The 19,502-nt window shown below is 36.8% G+C and overlaps 1 protein-coding gene across 2 annotated transcripts in view; it reads right to left on the minus strand.

Moving 5' to 3' along the window:
• Positions 1-19,502, minus strand: part of NRDE2 (NRDE-2, necessary for RNA interference, domain containing) — a 48,863-nt gene that overhangs the window by 4,085 nt on the left and 25,276 nt on the right. The window contains exons 2-10 of one of the 2 annotated variants that reach the window (XM_058831333.1): positions 18,069-18,290; positions 16,082-16,231; positions 13,239-13,701; positions 12,638-13,040; positions 8,872-9,005; positions 6,738-6,858; positions 4,544-4,719; positions 3,460-3,846; positions 2,170-3,098 (exon numbers count right to left, since the gene is read on the minus strand). In XM_058831333.1, coding sequence (XP_058687316.1) covers positions 2,170-3,098; positions 3,460-3,846; positions 4,544-4,719; positions 6,738-6,858; positions 8,872-9,005; positions 12,638-13,040; positions 13,239-13,701; positions 16,082-16,231; positions 18,069-18,290 — 2,985 coding nt within the window. The remainder of the gene's footprint in view (positions 1-2,169; positions 3,099-3,459; positions 3,847-4,543; positions 4,720-6,737; positions 6,859-8,871; positions 9,006-12,637; positions 13,041-13,238; positions 13,702-16,081; positions 16,232-18,068; positions 18,291-19,502) is intronic. The other variant, XM_058831324.1, reaches the window with a different exon arrangement.

Below are 19,502 nucleotides of genomic sequence, written 5' to 3' on the forward strand. Positions count from 1 at the left end.
ACAACAGTCCTTTAAACCAAAGCCAAGGGACCAAATCCAGGTAAGGAAGGGTAAAGAATGATGCACTGTCTCTGTTGACAGCACTGTATAAAGACATGTTTCTGTAATTCATGCTATAAACTCAATGTTATAAATTAGGTTTTTAGCACTTGCTAATGTAATCAACACATTTCTAAATAGTAAAATAAGGAAAAAAATATAAATTAAGTATTTTTGTGAAAATTCATGTAGCATGTTCAAAAATCATTTCTCTTTGAACATGATAATCCACTATCATATGATCTTAAAACATCTTAGCCTACCTCCAAGATTATTTATCATTCTAAGCTTGGCAGAGCAGCTCAAAAGAAATTCAAGTCTGGATCAGCACATCTTTTGGTGCTCAGGCAAGTTTTTTCTAATTTACCCCTCACTTTTGTAAGGCTATACATTTGTCTTCAATTAAAGTCAAAATTACAACTCTGGATTTCAACCACAATTACAACATAATTTCCAACCAGAAATTCAAATCCCTTAAGTTCCAGGCAGAACACAAAAGCAGGTATGTAGTTTTCACCAAAGCACTGATTTCTTTCAACAGCTGATACAGACTGGCTTACTTTTGATGCTTGAGTTTGAAGAAACAGACTGGAGCACTGATGCCAACATCACTTGTCTGTGCATGTTCTCATAGCCTGCCAGCTTGTTCCACTCACCTTTAACACTTGGTTCCTAACCTATCTCTTTTTTTTCATGGGTCTTTGAAGTAATTTTCCCTCACATCTTAACTTTTGCTGTGAGGGAAAATTATGTAACTACTCTACATGGAGTGAAACTTTTGAAGCCATGTACCTAACAGTGATTTAAAAAATGTTCCTGTTTTACCCTTTGTATTCATTTTTTCATCTGAATTCCACTTAAGTAGAAATAGAAACTAGAATATGAAATAGTCAGACACAGCACAGTAATTTTCTTATTTTGTCACAACATCACAAACCATTACTTTTATGCATGACTGACAGGCCACTTATCTCTATCTCCCTGATGCAGTAGTTCAGCTCTGCTCTTGCAACACTAACTTGTCCCTTATAAATATAATCTATAGGAAAGGCTTTGCTAGCAGTGAACAATCTGGAAAGGAACTCAACATCACACAAAATAATTCTGAAATTTTTAGTTCCAATAATAAAAAGCTATCACAGTGTTAATCTGAAATTAACAGTAAATCAAATGACAATCCTCCTTTACATATGGTGGCTGTAGAATTCTTATAACAATTTAGGATGACACAGACTAACAGCTCAGGAACAGCACTATCATGTCTGAATGCCTGTTGCCAGCCTGCAGCAATCAAAGAAGTGATGCACCATCATTTCAAAGTATACTAGTAATTATGTAATTTCACCAGGTGTGAATATTGTGAGCTTACAGCTCTGTAAACTTCCAGGTAACTATTTCCCAGAAATCCTTGTTGTGTGCAGACACAAACAACCAAACTATCGATGTCACTGGAGATCTGTAGGCAGCAGTGGATGGGTTGCTCCAAACAATGAGAAGACAACAGTTAAGAGACTAAGCTCCAAGAATGAACATGTACCTTGTTCCCTCATATCTCCTACCCTTTCCTCCTTTCTCAGGAGCAAAAAATCTGAGCCCAGACCACTGTGAATTCATGGAATTTCCAGCCTCTTCTACCTAGTAACAACCCCATACGAAAACTAAACTCTCAAGGACTCACTATGGAAACAGACCTGCCACAACTGTATTCTGTGATTCAGGAGTAAAGTAGGGCAGCCAGCTCAGGCAGAAACTGCAGCATAGCTCTGTATTATGCTCTTTACTGCTGTAGTACTAAAATGCAGCAGTTTTTAAGCTCAAAGTGTCTATCTTAGCCATCTACGCAGGCTTAGCTATTTAAAAATTCCCTAGAGAAATGTGTATCATCCTGACGCTAGTAGCAAACAAATTCAAGCACAAACTGGGCTCAGTAGAAAGGACATAAGGCTATCACCCAGGGCTTTTATTCTGTGCAAGATTCTGCCACTGACTTCCTGCTCAGCCTTGAACAAAAGACGTTCAGCTACAGCTTCTTCATCTGCAGAATGAGAACTGTGATAGCATTTTCTCTCCTCTGTTGAATGATTAGACAGACTCAAAAAAGCATAATTGTAAGGAGCGGCAAGGTGTTACCTCTGGACCTTCTCTGTGAGTTTTTTTCTCATCTGCTCTGCTTGGATTGCAAACAACCATGGCTCTAAAGAGTTAGTAGACCTTGTGACACTATCAAAAAATCTTCGTGCTTTGCTCGCACTGTGAGACTTCCTTTGGATGTGGATGTATGACCTCCAAAGAGACTGGTTGCTAGGATACCGTTTCAGAGCCTCCGTTAGTGCCTCTCGCAGGGGATTCAAAGGATAAACACTAATTTTCATGTGGAATCTCAGTAAATTTGTATGCAGCAGTGTGACAGCTTCAAGAGCAGTGGGAAAATCTAGGATACCAAAATTCTCTTCAGTATTTTCACATTTCTGTGAAGCAGAAGCTTCAAGTTTTTCTGAAGCCTGTGTATATATTAATACTGCAGCATCAATCCCAACAGTCAAATACTGGAAAAGTGCATAACAACCAACCAGGCTAACCAGCTGATCAGTATCCTTGACCTGATCCTTATCAGAAACTGGTGTTTCACTTAAATAATCTTGAAGTGCATGCTCATATGTTTTACGAGCTTTCAAGACATTCACAGGTAACACTTGTCCACTATAGGGCACATATGGTCCATTCTCAGTCAATTTGGTCAATATATGAACAGCACGTGACATAACAGCTCCTTCCGTACTTTCTAGCAGTTCCACTTCCAGCTGAGCGTAGAGCAGGCTGAGGCTGCAGAGCTGGGCACTCTTCAATCCTCCTGTCCCTGCTGTGCCAAGAGCTGTGTCAAACACCTTCCTGGAATCATCTGTGTTACCAAGCAGCCATTCTAAGTAGGCATAGAGTTTCCAGAGAGAAAGGTTGTTTCGATTGTCAGGTGCTTTAAGGAAATTTTTGGCCAACTTCTTACTCTTCCTCCCTTGTGCTTTTAGCTTCTTTTTCTTTTTTGCTTGGAGACACTGAATTACCTGCAGGGGAAAATAAACACAGGATATTTTGAGAGGGATGGAAGCAGAAAGGAGAAAAAACAGCCTCACAGCAATTTTTTATAATATAACTGTAAAATTATATATTATCATATAATAACATTTACACGAAACTTAAAAGAATAGTTTGCTACAGGTATGCCACCGTTAAACATGTATTGAAGAAAGGGGGTGTTTGGATTTCTTTTTTTTCTCTTGTGCAATCTTAACTGGCATTTCCTGATTTGAATACTTAGTCCTTCAAGACAACTTTCATCAAGATTTTTTTTTTAATACAATATAAACATTTATACAGAAGAAAGCCACACATCACAAAATTGATTATATGCAGACTCCTCATTACCTTAGATATTTCATACTGTAGCCAACAAATAGCCAGGTTAGATTTTTCCTTTCCTGTAAATATCTGGGACAGAACATGGAAGACATTCTGTATGAACTCCTCTCCTTCTTTATAGTGGCCTATCTGATGTCTGCCTCTCGACATCGTATCCATATGACCAATACTGTTGAATCCAGAAAGTGGAAAATCAACTGAAGTCAGCGGTTTATCATCATAAAGCACACTGTCAAAGATGTTATTTTCATCCATGGCAATATAGAGACTAGAAGGAAAGAGTTTACTTGTACATGGAACTCCCAGAAATTGCAAAAAAGAGTACAATAGTTGATGTTGGAGCTTTGGATTAGAAAGACGGATTAAAGATGGTCCAAGATCATCAAATAACACCTAAAAAAATCCAAATTAAAACAAATTCCATTAATTTATACAATCAAACAAAAGCAGCATATCTGTAATTTATGTAATTAAAGAACATTTTCAAATCAATAGGATTTCGAATTCCCATTAACTGGTATCAAAATGTCATTAAATTAAAAATGGGTAAGTTAAACAAGCAATCTGTTTTTCTAGTCAGACTATAAATTTGCTCTCAAGAGATTTCTTTGCCTATGAACAACAAACACCTCCATAGAAAATTTACAAAATTATGGTCTGGAAAACTTTATTCATAGGCCTTTTAACACATTCTAATTTGAAAATCAATGTCTGACTTGACCTATTTCCCAAGGAATAAAAAATACCTAACTATCTGACTTGAAGGCAATGAAACCTTTGTTTATTTAATGCACATCTCTTCTTAAACACATATTTCTGTGAGATTTCTTCACACAGATGACAGGAATCACTGAACAGCAAAGACAGACTATTTGCCTGCAGATTTTCCAAAGCTTACCATGAGCTTACCATGGTTTTCAAAAGTCTCAGCACAAAACCTCAGGCAAATTTTGAATTTCAAAGAAAAAATCTTTTTTCCAAACAAAGAAAAGTATTACTCTTCTAAAATATCCACAGATACGGCAATGAATTAAAATTAAAGGATAACTAGGTTTATCATCTCCCCTTGTTCTATTAATATCACAGTGACCTGTCTTTCTGGATCTTCACAATCTTCTTCAGTTTCCTTCTCAGTTTTGTCTGGCCTCCAAGGTAACCAGTGCCTTGCCTCACGGGAATATTCAATATCCAACCAAATATGCCACTTGGGAAGAGTTTTATCTTTTATTTCTTGATCCTCATCTACGTCTTCATCATCCTCATCATCTAAAATCACATCAATATATACACACACAAAAATTATTTAAAAAAATTATCCCACCAAATTCAAAGGCCAGGCATGACACACTTTAACTGCTTTAACAATGGAAATAAAGATAGTGCTAATAAAAAAACACACAAGACATAGCTGAGACTTTCCACATCACAGTTCTGGGTTTTGACACCAACTCTGTAAGAACAGGAAGGTAGGAAGCTTCCAAACTTTTAGAAGTTGTGAATCAGTGTCAGCACTCAAACTTTTTCACAGGGGAGAAAAGAAAACAATGACAGGCCGTGGACCACTTTTATCAACAGCAATTTGCAAGTAACAGCCAATAGTCAGTCATCCTTTTGTGCAATTTCACTTCATACCTGGGCATAAAATTTCAAGTATGCCCTATGAATACCAGTGTGCATAAAACATTTTGAGAAAACCACCGTACATGAAAAACAGCACTTTAATATTAAACACTGCAAAACAAGTTTGGCCATGCTGCTTTGTAATAAGTGGTAATTTCAACATTTTAATATGCAGTTGAAACAACCCACATAGTTAGACACAAAAAAGGATGTGCTTAACCACATCCCACTTTTATGATAATCTTTCTGGACTATTGGATGAAATTACTATATTTTTCCTCTGATAGCAATACATTAATTCTGTGCAGAAACTGATGAGCACCTATAGGCAAAGGGAAAGCTTGAAGAGATGTTTCTTTTTTATTGCTGAGATGAAAAATAGCCCTCAAAATTTAATGGTTGCCTGCATTATAGAAATCAAGTAATTTCTACACCACCTCCAAATTCTTGATCCTGACATCTTCCATTAACTAGGTGAAACACTCCCAATCCCAGTTCTTCTTAAATTTCAGGTAAAACAAACAGGTGGTTGCAAGATTTTTACTCTATATTTTTGTGACCAATAGTATCTCCTTTAGTCAGCAACTTCATACAAAAAGACAGCATTTCCACAATCTAATCAAAGTTTCAAGACACCTGATAGTTTTTAATGAACACACTCAATTGAAAATTGCACCTGAACTTTAGGGGTTGACACATATGGGGAAAGCACTGGTATATAAACTGGAGCTGCCCAAGACTGGCAGTGGTCCTCTATACTGGGTTTCCTCAATTTGTGAACAAATGTCTAGAGCCAGCAAAAATGAAACTGCTGACTTCAGTTAAGGGCCAAGGAAGTTCCATCATAATCCAGGGACAAGGGAGGGACATCATTATCTTTCAGTTCCTTTGTTTACTAAAAGCAGATCCAAACGTGCTTCAAAGTTGCTACAGCAGGAGCAGCAAAAGCAAAGACCGTTTATCTTTGGTTGGACACATTCCTGCTTCCTGCTTCCCTGCAAGCTGTATCTGCTTGAGAAACAGTCCTTGACATGAAAGGAAGTGCTGTAGACCACAAGATAAGGTAAGGATAAGCAGCAGGGAGCATTTTCTGCATCCCTGCTCATCCAGCATGACTCCAGCCAAGTGAAGACATAATTCCTTCATTTTCTGCATCACAAAGAGAAAGGAAATATTTTCCTCCTATTTTAGCTATACCTTTGCTTGAGAAACTGAAATCTGATTCTAGAAACAGAATCATAAGTCTAGATATCCTTGAGGCAACTGTCATTAATAACATAATCCCACCTCACCTTACTAATATGGTGAAAGGGTCTTAAGGGAAGTAGCTTCCTTTTACTTTTGATGGGTGTGAATCTCCACCAAGTACTGACACCTCTAGCTTCTTCAACATGAAGTGGAGGATATGCCATTCTCTCCTCTAATTCTCATTGTAGGAAGGACAACAATGTTTCATAAACAATATCATACATAAAACCTTGAACACATGCTATTCCCTGTGAAGTATGATATATATATTATCTTGATATTATTTTTTTATCTTTGATATCAGATTTTTTTTTAAAATTTGTATGTAACAACATGACGAGAATCAGATTATATTATTCTAATCAAGATGTTTAGAACACATAGACCTACAACTACACATATTGAGACACACATACCAGGCTTAAGAACAACCCAGCCACCCTTTTCCTGTTGGTGCATCCATGCTTTCCAGCCTCTTGCTCCTTTTTCTCCAATTCGTGGTTCTCCACTATCCCAAAAGGGTTCAAAGAATTCCACCTATTGTTTTTGACAGGACCAAAATAAAACATACAGAAAAATAATTGTTGCTGTTGTACAGACATTATCTCTGTCAACTTAGGTTTCACAGACCCTACAAGCATGTATCTGGATATAATTTGTGTATCTGAAGACTTCATTAGATACAGCTTAAGATTCAGCAGGAACAATTGAGTACTTCAGTTATGGCTGTGGCACACAAGGACTGTCATCAGCTCCTCTCATAAAAATAAAGATTGTTATAAAAGGTAACAGGCTTTTTTTTTTTAAAGAAAGCAAAATACTTTTGTGTCTACAGTCCTTTATAGATCTTCCAAGGATAAAGATCCAAAGGCCCCAAGGTGTGGCTTTCAGAACCCAAAACTCCCCTCCTCCCTAACTTCTGTGGGACCATGAAGAATTTGGCTAATGGAATGGTAACTCAATCACACACACCTATGGTCAAATCGAAATGTTACAGCTGCACATAAATATGACGGATTAAAGACAAGAGAAAAATATCAGTAAGGACTTTAATCTTTCAGGTTTAAGGGTGGCCAAAAAAGTCAAGGCACTTTCCAGTGAATCAGAAGTTCAGGGTTTTAGTTCTAGTGACTTTGTCACTGCCAGTATGCAATCAGTTATCTCTAGATTCATCAGTTCGTCCTCTGCTTTATGTATCCTAAGCTCTAATGATAATCTCTCACCTATGAAATGCTTCTGCTGTGTATCAACCTTTGGCTTGGACATTGAGATATGATTGTTAATACAAGTATTAACAATAAAATTTACTCCAAGAAAAGCCAAGCATCAACACATGAGAAAATTCCAGGCTTACAGCAAGCTGCAAAATATAATTCTACTCTTCATGGATTTATTCTTTGCTGCAAGTGAGAAAATGAACTGTGAAAACAGTACGGAAACAAGTAATTCCAGACTGAGTCATAACACTTCTGTAGGACAGCAGAATGTGTGATCAGCTGTAAATCTGGCATTTTCCTATTTTCAAGAGCTGCACTTTCCAACCTAAACATGGTCCTTTTGAATCAAGGCTCCTCTTCATCCTTCTCTAAGATTTTTTATATACTACAGATAATCATGGAGTTTTTCAAATGACTGGAACTGTAACTACATGTATCTGTGCAACTACACCAAATCCTCCATGATAGCTATTCCTGAACGCTGAATTTTAGCTCTTTAAGAAGACATCACTATTTTTTAACCTGTAAGATTGCTCCATTTGTGGGTAACAGTATTAATCAGGACACCAGATAGAGTCTGCATTTCTGGGGAAGACAGTGAAGTAAGTGAAGCAAATTCAATTTTTATCCTCTACAGTAGCCCAGCTGCCTAAATGGTGACATTTCTACCACTCATTAAAAAGGAAACAGTTCCTAACAGCTCAGTGGGAGGATGCTATTGGCATCTAAATATTAACTTCCTTATTATTAGTGGGATGCACGTGCAACATTCTCCTGAACAAATTAAGAGAAAAAGTGATTTAGTACTTCAACATTTACCATTATAAGTTGAACAGAATCTCATGGGTCAAATAAAAGGCACTTGAAGGCATGAAGGTGTTCCTAATGTAGCCATCAAATGAATGGAAATAGGTAACAGAGAACCTAAGAAACTTTTGCAAAAACTGTCTGAACAGAAAGATTTTATGTCCTATCAGCCTCTTCATCACCAGTAACAAAACAATAGCATTTTGGGGAAAAAGAAGTAGGGCAAGTGCTAACTAGACACAGACACTGGTCAGCTAGCTCCATTTTTTCCATTTTTAATTATTAAAAAAGATATGAAACAACTGGTTATCACACTTCTATTATATACAGTAAAAGTAGCCATTTGCCCTGTAGTTCCAGAGGACCCACAAGCATTTTTTCAATGCAAGCATCACCTTGAAGAACCTCTAAGTAAGCTGTTAACCAAAATATTTCCCTATGTCCTTAAAAATTTATCAACATTTTTCTGGTACAGCATTTTCTGTAATACATAAAGACACACACCCATTTAAATGGAAATTGCTACCTGTCCCCTTGTTGGCAGATCTTTTACACTATCAGGTTTAAAGAAGGTGAAGTCAATCAGAGCCTGAAACAATGACACTGCTTTCTCAGAATGGCCAGCCTGTCTCAGAAAGTGGCATTGCTGAATAAATATAGCTGTAAAGAAAAGAAGATAAAATTTTAGTATTTCAAATTTTGTTGCAAAGTATTTTATTACAGTCCACAAACATAAAAATACATACGTGACGTGCTGTAGAACATAATTGTTTTGGAACAGTATCAAAATCCAAAATATGAAGAGTAACCAGCACAAATGCATGTCAAAATTGTCAGTTTAATGAACTTTAAGACTGTTCACTTTAAATGTGCCAAAGAGATGATTTTTATTCCTGCCATCCATGCACTGTCCTTACTGATAAAAACTTAGACACAGTGGTCAGAACTTCACTGTACCCAACATCTGTCAGCATGTCATAGCCCTCTCTGAAGTTGCTGGGCGTTATCACAATGCACACAGGAGGTGATAACAAGAAAAATACTTTTTGCCTCAGTTTTGCGTGAGATATTTACATTGATAATATCCTGGCAATGTATCATTTACATTCTAATTGTCATTCCCTTTTTCTTTATGTAAGACTTAAGTTAGGAGAAGTCCAGTCTTCTGGTCAAAATACTACTGCTTAAAAGTAGGGAAAAGCCCTATCCCTCACTCTTCAACAAATTATTTGTCTAACCACTGCCATATCCCTACTGTGCATTGAGCCTCAGTCTCAGCTTCAAAAGGGAAGCAAAGTCCCAGTGTTTCTCTTCATATTTTGCAAGGAGAGTCTTCCACGAAAGAGCTGGAGAAGTAACAGGTATTACAAATACCTGCATGAGGCAGCTCAAGGACATTTCAGTGATACTAAATCACTCCAAATGACGCTCAAGTCTTTACACAATAGAAGCCGCTCAAATTGCTTCAAATCATAATCGACTTGCAAAAAAACCCAAGCCCATCAAGACAAACAAATCACTGACAGCTTGTCACTGAAAACGGCAAAAGTGTTCTTTAAATACTACTGTTCCTTCATTAAATACATTGACTTTGGAGGGTTTTAAACAATCCAAATATTTAGGTGTCTAGATGCACACATGTAACAACATAGGTTAGCAGCAACTGCTTTTAATCATCATCTTATATTTAATATATGGGAAATTATTTACTCCTTTTATCTGAATTTAGACATATATCAGATGTATACACATAAAAACGTGACTTCAGCTAGACTATACAAACTAGGCATTTAATCCAATTTTTTCTGCAAAGTCAATGATTATTGCTGCTAAAAAAGACTGAGATTTCTAAAGATATTTAAACAACGAAAACAATTATTAAGTTTATAATAGTCTTCCCAAGTATTTTAACTAATTTAGGCTCTGCATCAAACTGACAGTGAAAAAATTGTCCTTTCCTACTCTCTCAGCTCCAGAGATGAACTTTGATTAAAATACTCCGAATGTAGAAAACGCCTCATCAGGATTTGCTGCCAAACTGGTGCCAAAAATAAATTACAGTGTAAAATTTCCTGCATTTTAGGAACCAGAAAGGTATTTGAAGAAATGAAAATATCAGCATTTTCTTTGTGGAAAAAACTGAAAACAGCACAAATATATATCTAATTCAGTCCATAATGCTAAGACACTTCTGCAAATGAAATGACCTACAAGATAAGGATGTTTCTCCCTAACCAGTAGGTATAATTTGAAAAACAGGACTCCCTTTACACAGCAAAAAATAAGAAAACTTTATATTCATCTGCTTTATATTAAAAATTCCTAGTAAATTTTAATTATTATAAATTCTTACCTCAAAATTTACGTATAGGCTGATCTACCATTTTAAATTAAGCTTTAACTTCTAAAATTTTTCAATACTTTAAAAAAACACCCACCTATTTCCAAGCAGATAGTACTGCATACTGAACTGAACACTAGATGGCACAGTCCCCCACTATTTAAAATTAGAGCTCTTACACTTTGTCCTTAGCAAAGGTAAAAGGTTGAAGATACAAGCCTAAGGTACATCCTCAGTGCTACTCAACTCATAATTAGATTGTGAAATATCCTGTTTATTTACCTTAATGAACAACTTGGTAACCTTCCTAATAAGTACACTGTTAATTAAAACTCAGCCCAAGAATTACACAGTTGAGTCATTAATAAAGGAATCTCAAATCAAGAAGTCTCCCAGTGGAAATTTCTCTAATACTACCCGCTGAAGAGGAAAAATAAAGTACTTGAGAGTATTCATAAATAAATAACTATAGGCTTAATACAGAACAACAAGAAGTTACTTGTTTCCACTCACAAATTTGAGTTCATTTTCATTTTAAGCTATCTATGGATATTGCTAGCAATGAAGTATTTAGAAAAACATCAATCTAATATTAATTAACTTGCTAAAGGAACTCTACTAAAAAAATTCTCATAGCAGTTGACAAACTGCTTCATGAGTTTGTATTTCATGAGTCACATATGTTCCAATATGTGCAGGAAAATAAAATGAAAGAAAAACCTTCTCATTTCCAAAAACAGATTCTGAGTAAAACCTTTGTCTTGAGAATCATTCATTGTGGTTAGTGTACAAAGTGACTGAAATATTGGAAATCAGAGACAGTAGAAGCAATTAGAAGCTATCAGGCTGTACAATATCCACTGGCCAGTAGAGCATTTTCCCTTTGCAGCAGTTTTTCCAGTGCTTGATCCAAGATGAATCAGCCAAAGATCGTATGAGATCTGAACACCTGAAACTAATTTGGTAACCCAGCATCTCAGTCTCTTAAGTCCAGACTGGATATTGCATAATATCATTTCTCCAACAGGAATTACAGGACTAGATAAAAACAAGAGGTTTCTTGGACTATGACACACATGAAAAAAATGGACTCCTCCCTAATAGTCTCTTTTAGATTGAAAACTAGTTTCAAAATTAAAAAAAAAAAAAAAGAAAAAAAGAAAAAAAAACAAGTAAAAAATATTCATGGTGACACTACTATTTTCCCCTCCTCAATGTATTCACAGATTGATAATCACAATGACACTCCAAGGTAGAGAAGTAAAATTGAAATGGATAAGTTAAGTCATTTAGCTCCAAATAAATTTAAAGACCATGCCAGAACTGAGCATGAACTCATTTCTTCCCTGAATCCACTCCAGCATCCTAACTATGTGACTTATTTTCCTTCCAGGGATAATTATACAATAAATTATGAAGTGGTAGATGTATGCATAGAAGAAATACAAAAGGCATGATCACATGGTACTACAGACTGGAATTCTCCATCTACAGACTGCGATTCTCAGCAAAATTTCACGTCAGACTTGTAATGTTCCTTCTCTTCTCTGGATTAAAGTAATCGGTTGTAAAACTTCTGAACAAGAGATAATTACTTGTTTCACAAGTCTCCCTTTTATAAAAGCACATCTCCTGGCTGTTGGCTGTGATTCTCCAGTTTGACACTGTACCATAAACCACTCAGCACATTAGACTTTAATGGATGTTGTACCATAAACTCTCCTGGGGAAGTGAAGGATCTGCTATATCCATATTTGGTTTGAGTATCTGCTTTAATTCCCAGCTAAGAAACCAGGATGCCAGGCATTTTGAAGAAGAAAAGAAAAAAGAAAAGAAACGCCAGGCATTTTGAAGAGAAGAAAAGCTTCATGCAATACATAGAAAATCTGCTCTTAATGCAGTTAGCTCCTATGAAGACCAATCTGACCATAATATGCAGAAAGAACCTTACCCAGCATAGCTTCTTCTGTGCCAGGCAGCAGAGGATGGGATACCATGCTGCCATCCTGAACAGCTGCCAGTGTTGTCAAACATTTTCCATAGAGACTGTTGATCTTTGAAACAGAAAAGGTAGTGAACTGACTTTGACAGAACAGAAGGTATTTCTTCCACATCTCTGGATTATTGGGATGTAAAAAAATCAGCTTCTGCCATTCTTTGATCAAAGCCGGTGGTTCCCAGAATTCTGTGCAAAGCTTCAGCCTGGCAAGTTTCAGATCAACATTACTTGGATTGCTTTCAATTGCCCTCTCTAAAATGGCCAGTTTCTTTTCCAAGATTAACTTGAGTGATTTTCTCCTTGATTCCTGCTCTCCCCTACTGCCATAAGGGCTAGGTCCTCTCATTAATTCATCCTAAAACAGAAAGAAACATCACTACAACCTTAGGAAGAGCAATCACTAGAATCACAAGCATGCTGACATTTGTGAAGATGCGTTAACAACTCATTCTTCACCAACAAAAGATATATAGTTCTAAACAAATGAAATTACAATATAATGCTCATGTATTTATTACTTATAATAAGCAACAAGGTCCATTAGAATACATACCTGAAAGGAAATAAATTCCATCCAAGCATTAACATCTCTTGGGTTTTCTCTGACTTTCTTGTTATATTCTTCCACTTTTGCCATTAGAACGGAGTTCATGTTTATCCCAGGCTCTTCAATTGTTTGCTGTGTATTTACAGACTCACTGTCTGCAGTCTTGGACCCTTTTCCTTGTAGCCACATTGTGGTTGATGGATCATAAATCCCAAGAGGATTTATTTCTGCTGTGTCAGAAGAATTGTCAGATTCCACTTGGGAAACTGGTATAAAAGCAGGTGGATCAGATGGAGAATTTTTATTATGAACAAGAATCCCATCTGTGTTCAGCATCTTCACATTGCTCTTTGTAAAGTAGCGCTCAGGTCGACTCTGTGCTTGTTTTTTTTTTGATGCAGAACTGTCCCAAGTTATACAGTGTTTCTTTGCATCTATGCCAAGACAGGACTCTCCTTTCCTTTTATACCTTGGAAGGGAAAATACAATTAAACATTGTCTAAAATACACATTAGAAAAGATACCTCCTTTTTGAAAGAAATACTTTCAAATTAACCCAAATGATGTATGCATAGACTTTCAAAAGTTTAAGAACCTGGTAAATTTCTGCTTATTTAAAGACTTCAACTTATAAATTCTTTCAGCACCATCACACTTCTACTATCATACTAAGCTTCTTCTGAGTTCAATAATATATGTCATACTCAAGCAGAAGAAAGCCCTTTTTCCTTTCCATCATTTTAAGACATGTAGACAAACCTGGAGAAAGAACAACAGATATTATTTAGGGTTACTTAGATTAGATTATTTTAAACTGAAAATGAGACACCGGTTGTTCAGTAATTTCCTTCTGCATCCCTAACCCTCTGTCCATTTCATATACCAAAAAAGTGGAGAGGAGTGTGATGAGAAAAAGAGAGGCCATGTTCATAAAGGCCACAATAATCCCATGGATTAAGACAGGAAAATATCATCTTCATATATTACCAAGAATTAAATTTCAGTGGCAGATATAGTGACATGCAATGCTGAACTAATACTTTTCATCTCAGAAAATAGCTGACAATCCAAAGGTGATAGAAAACTGAAACAAATTGTAACCAGGCGATTTTATTGCAAAGGCATAAAATGCTACAAAAATAAAACCCACAAATTCTTCCTCCTCCACAAATAATTATATACAGTATTACTGTATATACAGTAAACAATTTTCTCGAGAAAATCAAGAAGCGCATACACCTAATGCACAAGCCAATTTTAGGCTCCTTTGGATGGGCTTCTGTATGTTCTGTATGTAAGGAAATGTTCTGAAGGGTCATCACAGTACCAGTAACTCACTAAGGATATCAAATATGCAATTTCATCTGTACTAACTTGAAATGTAGTATTGCATAGTACAGACACATTTTACTACAACATTTGGGTGAAATCTGTTTGCTAAGAAAATACCTAGAGCTTTTTTTTTTTCTTACAAGGGTATCAAACTACTCAAGTAAGTAAATTTCTTGACCAATCTAGTATGAAATAATCAATACCTTCACTTTCCTTTCAGACACCGAAAAGAGCACTTGCCCAAAGACAATTTATAGCACAACCCGGGATTTCTGACCTCAAAAACATACCTTTGAATCTGCCCCATGCTGCCACCTACAGATGGCCCTGTAGCTTGCTACACAGAAAATGTTTTTAAAAACAATGAAAATCATGCACATGATACCCATTATTTCATACCATCTTTTGCCTTTTAAAACACTTATGCAAGAATTATAGAATGGTTTGGGTTGGAAGGGGCCTTACAGATGATCTCATTCGAACCCCATGGGCAGAGACACCTTTTATTAGATTAGGCTGCTCAAAGCTCCTTCCAACCTGGCTATAGGAACACTTCCAGGGATGGGGCATCCACGTCTCTGGGCAGCCTATTCCAATGCCTCACCACCCTCACAGTAAATAATTTATTCCTAATAGTCAATCAAAACCTATTATTTTCAGTTTAAAACCATTTCCACATGTCCTGTCACTACATGCCCTTATAAAAGTCCTTTTCCATCTTTATTGTAGGCTCCCTTTAGGTACTGGATGGAGCCTTCTCTTTTCCAGGCTGAACAACTCCAATTCTCTCAGCCCTTATTCATAGGAGAGGTGCTCCAGCTCTCTGAAATCAACCTGGTGACCCTTCTCTGGACTCATTTCAAAAGACTGATGTCCTTCCTGAGCTGGGGACTACAGAGCAGGATGCAGCACTCCAGGTGGGCTATCACCAGCACAGCGTGGATTTAGGGCAGAATCCCCTTCCTTGTCCTGCTGGCCAGGCTGCTTTGGATGCAGGCCAGGATAGAACTGGCTTTCTGGGCTGCCAGCACGTATTTCCAGCTCATCATCCACTTGCTCTCATCAACCAGCAGCCCCAAATCCTCCCTGGCAGGGCTGCTCTGATCTGTTCATCCCCCAGCCTGTGTTGATACCTGGGGTTGCCCTGACCCAGGTGCAGCAGCTTGCTACTGTTAAATCTCATGAGGACCACCTTGCTGAGCTTGCCCAGGTCCCTCCAGATGCCATCCCGTCCTTCAGGAGCGTTAACTGCGCTGCTCAGCTTAGTGCTTTCAAACTTACTGAGAGTGCACTTGATCCTGCTGTCCATGTCACTGATGAAGATCACATTAGATAGCGCTTGTCCCAGTACAGACCCCCTAGGGATATCACTTGCCACTGACACTGGCCCAACACCAAGTCAAATTTTGAAATAAGCTACTCAGTTATCTTTTCTCATCTTCTATGTAAAAACGTTGCAGACAGACTCCAGTGACTCTGTGACAGTTTGGATACCAACTGGGAACAACGTTCTGTACCTTGCTATGTCCCCGCGATACAAGGATTTGTAGGCCCAGTTTGCAGGGTCTGGTTTCTTGTCTATCCGGAAGGTGTCTGCTGTGGGGGCCTGGATATCATCCAGCCAGATAGAGCGACTGCTGGTAACATTTGATGCCTTCTTAGCTAGACTGCAGACAAGGAAAAGGAGGATATTCTAAGCATTTGTGCACATATTCAGCTTTTACATAACCCAATAAACATTGCATTTCTGTAGTTTGTAATAAATTAACTTACTCAAAGTCATTGTTTGTGATCCACTCATAAAAGTCAGTCCCACACTTTGAAAAAAACAATTAGAAATACACCAATAGAACCATCAAATCAAAACACCAGAAGTCCTTGCTCTTCCAAAAACTGAATTTATGATTATGAAAGGTAATAACTGATTAAACCAATCAATCCAATCAATTGCTTGGCACACTGTAATCCAAAAGCCACACATTAGTACTTCCAAAATTTACTTTTGTCTTGGTAAAATGTTAGAATCAAGAAAAAGACAATAATCTGTAAGGGGATTGACTAGATGTAATTATACCCATGCATTTGATATAACAGTGCATATCAAAGTGGTTTATGGATTACAGTTATACAAATGAACTTTAGTGTAAATTGCCACCTGCCTCTGAACTGTAGATAACTATGAATTTGCAATCTAAAATTATGGTACAAATATGCGAGTTTTAGAGTCTTGAAAAGTTTTCTGAAATTTCACACCACTTTTCACATTCAGAGCAATTTTGTAGTTCAGGTTTCAAAAACCAGTCTTTTGAAAATTCAATATTCTCTCAGCATCAACAATTTATGGAAAACAGTAAAAAAAGACACCATGAAAGAACTTCAACATTCTTATTTGGGGAAAGCTGGCTGGCCCAACCTAGCAAACAGCTTATGAACCACACCCAGGCACCCTTCCACCACACGAGTGATGGGACACAGCAGAATGGGTTTCACACTCAAGCAATTTTTATTGTCCTTCCTCACAGTCAAGGAAGCCTTAGCCACCACAAGCCAATAAAAATTATCATAAAGGAGGAACCATGTGTGGCTAGAGGGATCAGACAACATCTTCAGTACCTCTGCCACTCTTCCACAGGGAAAAAATGTTACCTTAGCATAGACACATCCCACAAATCTGAGAGTTCAGCTCCTGATTAATGCCCCTTTAGAAAAGTAGTAAATTGGGGGAAATTCAATGACTACCCAGTCAACATAAATTGTAACAATTCCTCAGTGTCACCAAATCCTCAGGAGTAGTTGCAGTGTGGTGAATCAGAGCCAGAGCTGCTCATCCCAAAGAAAACACAGGAAGCAGAGAATCAGAGAGAAGCAAAACGGCTGCTCAAATTAGCAAATATGGTGAGAACCAGGAGAAAGTGACTCACAGCCAGCTTGACAGGGCCACCTTGAAATGTTAAAAACCCAACAGCCTGACGAAAGCCCAGCTAGGTATGCCAAACCTGGATACTCGCTGCATTCACAGAACCTCTTTTGCTGCTCAAAGATCATGATAGTCACTACATGCCTATTTTTTTGTTCCATAAAAAATAACATCTCCACTAATTACACAGTACTTTAGAGCTCCTGGAATTAATGAATATTTCACAAAACAATTTCGATTGTTCAAATTTTCACACAGAAATATTACAAGCAGAAAGTATGAAGCAAAATATATGGATATAAAAGAAATATTAAATCATACAACAAATTTTGTCTTAAAATTTTAACTCCGTGAGGAGGAAGTTACATTACAAGGCAAACCCAATCACATATTAAGATTTTTGCACCAATTGAGAATGTTTAATGCAATTGGTCTCCAAAACCTCACAAAAGATCTGTGAAAGGGAACAAGATGCTGACAAAAACTGAAGCCTCTACATGACTTGCCAGTGGTAAAAATTTCAATTGAAGAGACAAGCACAAGAACACAATGAATTTACATCTTGCACAGTGTTAATATATACATACTTTGCTGCTGCTTCCTTTTCACTACTTTTGCCACTTCCTTTGTCCTTGGTGTGCTTAGTGTCCACATCTGATTCGCTGCTACTGGAATCTCCTTTGGTTTTCTTTTTTGTCTTCTTATTGTGATGATGCTTTTTCTTTTTCTTTTTCCTTTTCTTACTTGTCTTTTTCAGACTCTCATCTGTATCACTCTCCTCTGACAACTCAGATCTTGAAGAAGTCCTGCTTGGAAAAAAGTATATACATTTATATTTACCTATATAGCTAAGCAGTAAAACTGTTAAGGAATACCACTGTAAGAAAGTTCAGAACATTTTACTCCTCATCTTTATTCTCCCTGTATATTTTTGAGAAGGTAGCAGCAACATATACTGCAAAAGTGATATACATCTGCATTAAATCACAATTACATTTTTCAGCTACTGGAATTACTGACAACCAGTCTTAATGTTCTAATTGTCAAGGCATTTTGATGTGTGATCTGTACAAATATCCATCTGTTAACATTACCAAATTAATGAAGATGACCAAGACAATAAAAATTTCCTAACTTTGCTAAAAACCTTAAGCCAAAAGACTGAGAAATCTTTCACTGTGGCCTGCAAAAGAAAAAAGTCTGATTTTTTTTTCCCTGTTTTTTATGACTTATATAAGAAGTATCAAAACCACACTTTTAAAATCACTTCCAGATTAAAAAAATCAAATCTACCAATCAATAAACATTTTTTGACGACTACTGAATAATGTTATCATATAATACAGAATAATACAATAAATAACACTGTGTACAACAGACAACCAAGCAATTGAGAGATCACACAAAGGACACAGAGGTTTGGTAAAACAAATGTATATTGCTGTACATACCACAAAAACTCCCACACCTAGTAGTCAAATGAATAATGGAGGTCTTCTCTAACCCTTAGTTAAAGCATGAACTCTTTTTAAACTTTTTTTTTCTGCAATCTTTCAATAAAAGAAAGGAGTGACAACTCTCAGTATTCCTAATATGTCAATAGTAGAAACTATTGTATTTCAGAAAAAAGGCATCTCAAGCAACAGACCTGACACAGTTTTTTAAAGGACATTAAGGAAGAAGAAACCAAAGAAGAACCATTAGCAGATCTTTAAAACAAACCCTTTCAAAACCACCAGCTAGGTTGGAGCAGATAGTTTTTACTGAACTGAGATAAAAACAATTAGTTTTTATTAAAAAACAAACATCCAAGTAATAGGCAAAAAAACCCCCAAGCAACAAACACCCAAACATTTTTCTGCACACTATTTTTTGACAAAGTCCTTTTCAAAGATAAAATTAGTAGGGTGGGTTTATTACATCATTCTATCTGACAGTAACTTGCAAAGTCCTTAGCTTTATGACATTAAAATCCAAAAAATCATTTGAAGAAACATAGCAGAATATGTGATTGATAAACA

This window comes from Poecile atricapillus, chromosome 1 (assembly GCF_030490865.1).
Source record: "Poecile atricapillus isolate bPoeAtr1 chromosome 1, bPoeAtr1.hap1, whole genome shotgun sequence".
NCBI classification, from domain to species: Eukaryota; Metazoa; Chordata; class Aves; order Passeriformes; family Paridae; genus Poecile; species Poecile atricapillus.